The 11136-nt window shown below is 34.5% G+C and overlaps 1 protein-coding gene across 1 annotated transcript in view; it reads left to right on the top strand.

Annotated features, from left to right (window-relative positions):
- The first annotated feature begins 3484 nt into the window (after positions 1–3484).
- LOC107719407 (importin-13-like) overlaps positions 3485–11136 on the top strand; it is a 43104-nt gene continuing 35452 nt past the window's right edge. The window contains exons 1-2 of the mRNA XM_016526820.1: positions 3485–3915; positions 9593–9718. Coding sequence (XP_016382306.1) covers positions 3868–3915; positions 9593–9718 — 174 coding nt within the window. The 5' untranslated portion in view covers positions 3485–3867. The remainder of the gene's footprint in view (positions 3916–9592; positions 9719–11136) is intronic.

Genomic DNA, 11136 nt, shown 5'->3' with positions numbered 1-11136 from the left:
TTTTTAATGTTTTTTAAAGAAGACTTTTATGCTCACCAGGAGTGAAAGCATTTGATGAAAAATACAGTAAAAACAGTAATATTGTGAAATATTATTACTATTTCAAAAAACTGTTTTCGATTGTAGTATATTGTAAAATGTAATTTATTTCTGTGATCAAAGCTGAATTTTCAGCATTATTACTCCAGTCTTCAGTGTCATATGATTCTTCAGAAATCATTCTGAGAGTATGCTGTGAATAGTTGCCAAAGCATTGTTATGAACAGTTTCAGAATATCGGTTATAAGTCATAACTAAAAATATAATCATTAGTTGTTGATGTTGGCTAATATCTGTACTTTATAATCTTACTCGAGAGACTTCCTTAAACATTGAGCTATTATAGGATCCCTAATCGCTCGCTTGCTCGTTCTCACACACGCTTGTGTTTGTGGGTCATTACCCAGAATCCCGAGGGAGGTTTGTTAAGGGTTTTGCACACCACACCCTGCCACTTCACAAGAGTTATTTTGGCTGGGCTCCTCAATAACGACCCTGTTGAGCTACCGCCGCCACACGGCACAAACCCCACCGAACCCGCACGCAACGGGACTATACCACCAGTCCGGAGGATATTTTGGGAGGCTGATTCAGAGCTTGATTCAGCAGTTTTCTTTTCTTTGGAAAATGCATCATTCTGCAGCATGAAAATGGCCTGAGCCGCATTGAACAGAACAATAATGATGATGCTTCAAGAAGACAGTCTATGGGCTTTTCATACTCAGATTATGCAGCATTTGTGGACATTAGTGCTGGGCGGTATACCGGTTCATACCGAATACCAGTGTTTATTTTTGTTATGATATGAATTTTTAAAGTACCGCAATACCGGTATATGTCACTTCGCATAGCCGCTCTTTAGTGTAGATGCATGTTGATTTTATCAGACGATGCCGCGATTATAAATGAGAGTGACTCCTGGTTAACATGTATTAAAAGGGGTCGTGTTTAGTCACTATTTAGTGTGGTATTTTTTGACAATATTCACTCATCATGACAGTAAAATAGGGCATTCTACGTCAATATACTGCAGTATTTCCTCTCTCAATCAGTAGAAAATATAGTTAACACCCGGTCATGCATGAAAAAAAAATACCGTCATGTACCGTGAAACCGGTATAATTTTGAAAAATACCGTGATATAAATTTTTGGTCATACCGCCCAGCACTAGTGGACATTATGCCACAAATGCTGCACAAATTAAACCTGGAACATTCCTTTAAAAACTAAACGCAATGTGACTTACAAGCAACGATCTGATGCATCTAAATAACTTTCCATAATAGCAACTTAAACTTCTTCGAAATAAAATTGGTGTACACTGAAAACAAAATTGATGGTGAAACCATTTTCATTCAGAAATTGCTCGTATATTTCACAAATAATAACAAAGAAACAAGTAACACATGCAATTAAATGTAAAAACAGTCCAATAATCTTTGTTTTATTTACAACTTCATAAAATCATTTTTTTTACAGTGTTAAGAAGATGATACATGGGGCAACTTTTTTGGGCAATGTTGCTTGGGCACTTTCCCATTGAGAATGGCCAACAAATTTCTCTCTGGATACTTTAGATCAGTCGTGGGCCCAGTGTCTCACCTGGTTGCCCGTTGATGGCAACATTGCTCAAAAAGTTGCGCCGTGTATCATAATATTCACCCAGTCGTGTTTCTCACCTGCTCTCCTGTTTCTCACATCTACTCACAGGTTTTCTCACCTCTCATCTATCTGCAAATCTCATCTTTATGCAAAGCTTTTAGTTTGATATGAAATTGTGTCTGTGGAGCTCATAACTGCGGGTTCACTAAAAAAGATTTTTCGAAGGTTATTGGAGTATGTTTTACAAGAAACTGCTATTTTAGTTCAAAATGTCATGTTTAGTCAAATGTCTCATTGCTGTTTCTTTGAAATTTACCAGCAGTTTCTGAGTGAAAATTGTTTCGATGTAAATCCTACACCAATTTTTTTTTCTTTTTCAGTGTAGAACATCTCCATGGAGGTGATGCTTCTGTTTCCAATGTATCATTTTATATTATTGCAGTCATTCATATGTTAAATAATTTTTATTGTTTACATAATTTAATGCGTTAAATTATAGGGTTAACTATTGGAAATATATTAGAAGACAATAATTTACTTTAAAATAAAGTGCACTTATGAATTGTGAAAAAGGAATAAAAGTAAACGGGGCTTTTGTACAAGATGTAAAAATAGAAGAGTTGAAAAAGTTCCCAGATGAAAGTGAGAGGAACAGGACGTCAGCATGCAAAGATGACAAGCAACAGAAACGCTCTAAAAATACCCCACGATTGTTCAGCAGCGTGTCCTGAACAATCTCGCTCTCGCTCAGTACTTCAGAGAACTTTACAGGCCGTTCTTAACTTTCCAAAACAGGCCTTCTAGAATACAACCTAATTTAAATATGGTAAAAATACACCGCTGCATGACTCCTAATTACAAACACTGGCTAAGAAATTCAGTGGTTAAGTTGTATTTACAACACTGTTCCAGAACAGTTCAACCCAAATATCCTGGGAGAGTAGACTACAATGTCTACAATGTCAGAGTTTCGTCAGTGAACAACGGCTCTGTGTAGTTAATGCTGCTCAATGTGAAAGCAGGCACGTGATGGAGATTTACCGCTGATTACAGAACCGGCTTTACTGACAAGATGCGCTTAAATATCGCTTGCGATTTATCGTGCAGCCCTAATAAAAAGTGATAATAAAGACTTATATTGTTAGAAAAGATTTCTGTTTTAAATAAACGCTTTTCTTTTTAACTTTATTCATCAAATAATCGTATCACAGGTTCCAAAAAAAGGCATATAATAAATCAGCATATTAGAATTATTTCTGAAGGATCATGTGACACTGAAGACTGGAGTAATGGCTGATGAAAAATCAGCTTTGCATCACATAGCCTAAATAAATTATATTTTAAAGTATATTAAAATAGAAAACCATTATGTACTGTGTAAATGTATATAATGGAGCGAGAGCTCCAACTGTTGTACACTTACAGAAGCCGAAATCAATGCAAAACTTCAAAAGTACCACAAAGAGTCGCTGTGACGCCGCATATGAACGCCAGTTATTTAAAACTACATTACCCATAATGCAGAGCGAAGGTCCGTTTACAGGGCCATTAAAAAATTGAGCCTGATTAAAAATGAACGTCACATCAAAGTCAAGTGATCTATTGTTATATAAAAGCTGTACGATTTTGCAAGTTTAAAAACTCAATATCAAAAATCAGAGCTCTATGGAGCAGAAAGCCAACTCATTTGATAAAAGGAAAACCGACATATCTGCATTCAATCAACACAGCAATTTTACAATTAAATTATTCATGTTTTTTTAACATATACACATAAAAAGAATAAAAAACGGAATAATACTGAAACATATTTTAACTGGGAATAGTGTTTTTCTCCTTTTAATGAAGGCAGAGGGTTGGGCACGCACAGCGCGTGTCGAATCAGTCCCAGTCAGACCGACAAGAACGGGAGAGGGAGGACACGCGCACACCGGATCACAGGGACCGGAAAGAAACCCGCGGACACACATATGTGACATACGGTCATATTTATCGCTCATCTGAGATACGAAAGGGGTTTTTATCATGAGCGAAATATGAGAATGAGATACATGAGCTCGCGCGGACCGGCCTGATCGCGCGCCGGGCCGAATCAAATTCACCTCAGTGAGATTAATCAGCAGATATTGTCACAGTTATATTAATCATCAGTACTCTTATAAAGCGTAAGGTGATAGATTGTGTTCAAGAGACTAGAGGAGGTGTGTGTTGCTGTAAACACAGCCATGGATCCGGACACAGCCGCAGACTTCACCGTGGAAAACGTGGAAAAGGTAAATATACATGCTTTTAATCATTAATGTTGTATTTAGTACGTTATTTAATGTTCATTTACTCTTAGGGAAGACTTAGAAATGTTGTTGATTTGAGTTGAGAATAAATTCATGTTATTTATTTATAATTTATGTACATGTGAAGAAATTGTTCATATATATATATACAGCACTTAATAAATCCTATTTTAGGACCATTATTTTATTATACTTATATTCATTTGTTTGACATTTTATATATTTACATTACTTTTTATTGTAATTTGTAATGATACTGTATTTTTTAAACCAACGTAAACCAAGGCAGTACTGCCATGATGAAAAATTAAATAAAATATTGTTATTCTTTCCCATTATAGTAATGAGAATTAGATGTTTTAAAAGAGATTATGGTGTTTAATGTGCTTAATTGTCACGAAAACAGTGTCCCAATGCACAAAATATTAATAGTCCTAAAAAAAAATACTTAATTTTACATTGGCAGCATATAATTTCCCATTCCTTTCTTTTAAAGTTGTGCTGGGATCATCTTGACAGGTTTTGTGAGAATGACCCATGTAGAGCGCTACAGAATTGTGATGTTTAAGTTGTTCTCTCTTTATTAGCTCTCTATTTTGACTGCTTTTGTTGCCGAATGTCTGTCAGTTTAATGGCTCTGTCTGTTTTTGAGGGTAATTCTATCTGTATGTGATTGTAATGCAGCTGATCTCTGATGATCAGGCTACAAATGTGAAACTGGTGTTCAACATTAGATTGGATTAGAGAAAAGAGAGCAGTATTGATCCATCCGTGAGGATGAGGAGCGGAGAGAGGGTGGTGTCCCGTCCGTCTCATCTCTGCCTGGTGGAGGGTTTCTCATCTTTATCCTGGACCGCCGCTGTCAGTCCCGACAAACGCTCTGTTCTGCTTTTAATCTCGTTAATAGCAAACATGGTGTCAGTAATGTCTTTTTAAAGGAATGCACTTGATTGCTGCTCAAAATAATTTCAAATTATCCCTCAGTTTGTGTTTACAGTAATGCATTTACATTGTAAGTCTGTGAATAAAGACATTCTGGAGGGTTTAGCAGCACTCATGTTAATTCTTTAGTGGAATATGTCAAGGTCCATGTCAGTTTTGTCATTTTTTGCCATATCACATTGGAATTGATAAAAGAACTAAAAGCATATTTTTTATGTTTTTGAAACAAGTCTCTTATGCTCACCAAAAGTGCATTTATTTGATCAAAAATACAGTAAAATTGTGAAATATTTTTACAATTTAAAAGAACTGTTTTCTATTTGAGTACGTTTTGAGATGTAATTTATTTCTGTGATTAAAGCTGTATTTTCAGCATCATTACTCCAGTCTTCAGTGTCACATGATCCTTCAGAAATCATTCTGATATGCTGAATTGCTGCTCAAGAAACATTTCTTATTATTATCAATGTTGAAAACAGTTGTGCTGCTTCATGTTTCTGTGGAAATGGTTATATGCTAGTACCATTCAAAAGTTTGAGGTAAGTGATATAAAAAAATAAAAAATAAAACTTGTTCAGCAAAGGACACATTAAATTGATCAAATGTGACAGTAAAGACATTTATAATGTTACAAAAGATTTCAATTTAATATAAATGTTGAGCTTTTGAACTTCATCTTTTTCTATTCCAAAGAATCCTGGAAAAAGAATGTATCATCCAAACAAAACCTGTTTTCAACGTAGATAAAAATAAGAACCATTATTAATAATTGAGCACAAATAATAATTGGGAACTTGATCAACATATTAGAATGATTTCTGAAGGATCATGTGACACTGAAGACTGGATAAATCATCTATTCAGCTTTGAAATCTTAAAAAGGTTTGAAGTAAATTCCTTCATTTATATGTGCTGATTATTTTAACTCCGTGTCAGATAGAAAGAAGGCCGAAAATACATTTCTGCCTCTTTTTTCAAAAGACGTGCAATAGCACCTGTATCAGGACGTCACTGTCTCAGCCGTTCTTTCACGCTCAGTCTCTCGGCAGCAGACACACACAGAGGTCGTTGTGTGTGTTTATTGTGTATTGTTCTGGGCTGTGTGATGGTCAGGCGTAACCGTCTGCAGAGGAGAGAAACATCACTCGAATAAAACCCCATGTTTAAATATCCTGAGTAATGTTCATGTTAATTATGCACAAAACAATTCAGATTGAGTGATTTGTTTTTATGTGTATTATCTGGGCTCAACGTAATGTTGCTGTAAAATTCATCACAAGAAACCTTTTCATTTTTAGATGCAGCTAGATGCTTGACTTTAGATGTGAATGTGTGTTTGATTATTCACAGAGGGTATCTGGGGTGTTTGCGTGTTGTCATGTTCCACTATTGTGTCTTGATTGGCTCGGCCGTTAGCTTTGCTAATTATATCTCTTGGGTTGTGTGCAGGGATTCGGTTGTCAAGGGCAACCTGATATGTTTTTCCAACCATTGCCTGTTCAAAGGAGTCGGCAGCCACATCTCGCTGTTCTTCTTTAGGCACATACACACATTTATCTGATTGATTAGTGCTGAAAGGTCAAAAAGCATCTCTTATAATGTAACAATTTCTTCTGTTTAGAAGCATTTTGCTGTAGTGCTGTTTCTCGTTGTTACTGAGGAATCGGGTAATTTGTGATTATCTACCTCTGACTCAATGGGAATGAATCTCAAAACACAAATATTCTGAGATGTAAAATTCACAGACACATGGCTGATGATGTCAGAACAACCGTTGCCGATCACTCCAGATGGGCTGTTGAACACCGTCCCAAAGATCTTCAAATGTTTGGCTTCATGCAGTGTTTGCGAGTCAGGGTGAACAGGTTTTGAATAGTCCACCGGGAAACAAGGCGTTTACAAAGTACTAAGCTGAAAAATGAGTGTTTCTGAGGAGCAGCTAGTCATTTAATTTTCTAACATTTGTGAGCTTCATAGCGACAAACCTTTGGTTTGAGACCCTTAGTAGCAAGTAAACAAAATGTCCTTGTACATTATGCATGGGTGGGTCATGATGGTGAACTAGTTATCCAGCAACTGAACAGTTGTTACTGAGGTTGGTTAGTTATGTATTTTTTTTTTTAAATGTGTTTTATTTCATTTAAAATGGTGGTTGCATCTTTGACACTTTTCATTTATTTATTGATTGTTATATGTATACATTTTGTAATAAGTCATTTTTATATTATTAAATATTTAAATATTTATTTTTATTGTTTATTTCATTTATTTTAAACAGTGGTTGCATTTGACCTTTTTTTGCATTTTTACTTGCTTTTATTTACATTTTTATTTTAAAATTGTGATTGCATCCTTAACGCTTCATTTATTTAATTTTAATTTGTTTTTTTAAGTATTTATTTGTATATTTATTAATTAATATGATTAATTTATTTGTATATTTAATTTTATTGTTTATTTCTTTTATTTTAAACAGTAGTTGACTTTTTTGCATTTTTACTTGCTTTTATTTACACTGACTGTTTTATGTAAAATAGTGTTTGCATTTCTAACACTTCATTTATTGAATTATGCTTTTTAAATGTATTTTTAAGTAATTTTAATATTTATATATTAGATTTTTATTGTATATTTTATTTATTTTAAACATTTATTTATTTTCTTTTATTTATGCATTTTATAATAAGTAATTTTTCATATTTATTTATGTGTTTCTTTTAGTTTTCTGTTATTTATTTTATTTATCTTATACATAGTAGTTGCATCTTTAAATTCAACTTAAATCAGCCTCATTAATAAGGGTTTCCTCTCAAGCTTGGTGCACACTGTGCGATTTATAATAGTCCTTTACGATTGTTGCTTGTCACACTATATGAGTATGATCCTCTTGTCACACTGTGGGATCTCCGTTATCATTAATGTCAGACTGTACGACAGTGAAGACGCGTTAAAAACGGATACTGCCAGACAGACACTGACACTGCCAGAATTTCGTCTGAGGTCAAATTTAATCGCAACGGTCATTAATCGGCTGTTGGTAAACATGTCAAACTAACGATCAAAGACTACAGATTTTAGCCTAGGATCGGAGGAATCTTTTAGGATTTGCGAAATTTGTCTCAGACGGCCAAATCATGACCAAAATCGTACAGTGTGTGCCCGGCTTAAGACTGTTAGTTGACTAGTCATCAAACTCACGACTAGTCAGTTTGTAAATATGTGTAGTTTTGCGCATTGGTCACACCTGTTTGTAAGTCAGAAACATATCCAGTTTCTGACTTACCTGTCCATATGCATCACCTTCAAAATCAGTAACTGGTCGCTTAATGTTTGATCTCAAACATCTCTTCCTGTCTCAGTGGGTGGTTCTTAGCCAGAATGTGGAGCAGACTTTATACTGATAGAGACAATGCCTGTAGCGTAGCTCATAGAATCAGATAAAACGAGTGATTAATAGACGTCTGGGTAAAATGGATCCTACAGAATGAGTGAGTCATCACACACACAGGCAAGATCGGATGCGGTAACCATGTCAATGGACCAAAGTCATTCAGCGCTGGTCTTTAAGAATGAGTTTGTGCAGAATAGAGAGTTGCCATAGAAACCCTTGTTTCAAAAGATGTAGCCGCTTAAATGAACATTTGTACCTTATTTATTTTTATCCGTTCTTCCTTTGTACAGAATTCAAAGCATCTATGGCGGTCTGACCGCACACAGTTGGTTTTGTCATGTCACCTGGTTTACTCTGACAGATGGCTGCTTCTCAGGGGGTTTCTGTTGTGCTGTGACACACAAATCTAATTCCTCTCTAAACTTACTAGATTTTTATCTTAGATTACATTTTTTGGTTTTAGTCTGCTTCATTTACACAGTTGATTAGGGGTGTAGTGATATAGACATTTTGGCTGATGACAATATGTATGATTTTTTTTTTCAAGGAATTAATACTTTTACTCAGCAAGGATGTATTACATTGAAGAAAAGTGACAGTAAAAACATTTATAATGTTACAAAACATTACTATTTCAGATAAATGCTGTACTTGAAGTCCTGAAAAAAATATCTTAATTATAATAAGAATTGAGTTGCTATTGTAGTTTTTATTAATATTTTGAATTAGTTTTTTATATTTTCAACTTTCATTTTTTTAAATTTTGTGTTTTTGTCATTTTTAGTAGTTTGTTTTTTATGTTCCTGTATCGTTTTTTAAAATTAATTTAGATTTTTGTTTTAGTTATTTTAGTATATTTAAGATTTTTTTAATACTTTATTTAATTTCATTTAACGTTTATTTTAAGTAACAAAAATGTTTTTTTTTAATTGTAGTTTGTGTAGAGATAGATAGATAGATAGAATCCCAGAAAATATCGAGATATAATTTTTTGTCAATATCGCACACCCCTAATAGATAGATTAATGTATTTAATGATTATCATTATTAGCTGTTATTTGTCACCATATTAAACGCTTCACCTGCATAAATGACGGCATGAGTTTCATGCATCAGCAGTTTTGAGACCTCGAGCATCACTTTAACTGCACATGCTTTCATATATGTTGCGTGTCTGCTAAACTGCCCCGGAGGAACCCTGGGGTTAATAAAGCGTTATTAGTTTGTATCCATGTGCTCCATAATGGCTAGAGTGCAATGTATCACTGTCTAAAACTGTCTCTTTCTGTGTGTTTGTGTGTGTGTGTGTGTGTGTGTCTCTTTCAGGCCCTGCATCAGCTCTATTATGATCCCAACATTGAGAATAAGAATCTGGCTCAGAAATGGCTGATGCAGGCTCAAGTGTCTCCTCAGGCCTGGCAGTTCTGTTGGGTTTTACTGAGACCAGAGAAGGTAAGAACATCCTGTTCTCATTCCCTCATCTGTGCTTGGCTTGTCCTTTTTACCCAAGTTAACTGGGTTGGGAATGCCTATTCACAATGACTTTTGGCCTGTGTATACATATCAGATGTCGATGGCAGTTGCATTGCAGCCGTGATCGTTGCATCAACTAAGCTACACTTACAGGTTTTATTTGATTTTTGTTCAGGGTAACTGCAGATACAAAATGGTTGAATTTCACAAGAAGATGCTATCTGACTCATTTACTCCTAAAAACCAAAAAAAAAAAAAGTCATTTATATTTTGTACTAACAACATTTTTTTTAATAATGACATCTTTCCCTCATGATTCTTAAATGTGTTGCAATTTAAACATCATTAATGTTTTAATAATGAAAATTGATGCTTTTTTGCATCACATTAATGAGAATGGAAGGGCCAGAAATGTGTTTAATTTTTGGACATTTTTTACTCAATATGGATTAATCTAACAGCCGATCACACAGTAGCAGAAATAAACGTGACAACAGCCAGTGCAGGTCACTAATATGTCTGCATGTCTCAGTGAATAAATGGCAGAGTTTGGTCTCAAACTCAAACACATATGTTGCTCACAGTGTTTTCATTATCTGCCGTCTCAATATATGAGCACATGAACTTCATCTCCAGAGCTGCTCTGAGAGTCACTTCACCAGCTTTACAGTTTCATTTGAGAAAAAAACTACCATCAAATACTAAAACACAGAAACTGAAAGTAAAACTGTTAACTTGAAGAAATTTTAACAGAAATATATGACCCTTTATACTAAAATGTAGGGCTGGGTTTTGACACATATTTCACAGTTCGATTCGATTCTCATTCACAAGCTTGCGATTCGATTCGATTACCAATTCGATTCGATTCAATATCGATTATTTTGGATACATATCAGGTACAGTACATGCCAAATTTTCTCAAGGAAAAAAAAACTCAACTAATGCTGTAAAATATACATGAGAGTCAGTTGGTACTACATTACTATAATATTGAAGGTTAAAATTGACTGATTGGTGCTGTACAACTGCTTAAATTGCAATTAATGAAGTTTTTTATAATAATTAAGTTACAATTACTTCAGTTATTTATTTTTTTTAAATATACACATTTAAATAGTGGCTGTCATAAAAAAAACGTGGATGGATTTATTCAAACATAAAGCATTAAAGAACGGTAAAAAATTATAATGATATATATGGTGCATATATTTAGCAAAATGCTCCTCTCTACAGTTTATTTTTCTGGCTGACTATCGAGTTTATGTTTACCAAATATGCCTTCTGAGGTAAATGTGATGTTACATGAATTGTATACAAGCTGTTATATTGACGTCTTTGCACGGCTGAAACACTGATTGAGCGAATACATGAGACAGGATACGGATTGTAAAGTT

Source organism: Sinocyclocheilus rhinocerous, unplaced genomic scaffold (assembly GCF_001515625.1).
Source record: "Sinocyclocheilus rhinocerous isolate Xijiao unplaced genomic scaffold, SAMN03320098_v1.1 scaffold303, whole genome shotgun sequence".
In the NCBI taxonomy this organism is placed as follows: Eukaryota; Metazoa; Chordata; class Actinopteri; order Cypriniformes; family Cyprinidae; genus Sinocyclocheilus; species Sinocyclocheilus rhinocerous.
This window is presented reverse-complemented; position numbering and strand designations above follow the sequence as displayed.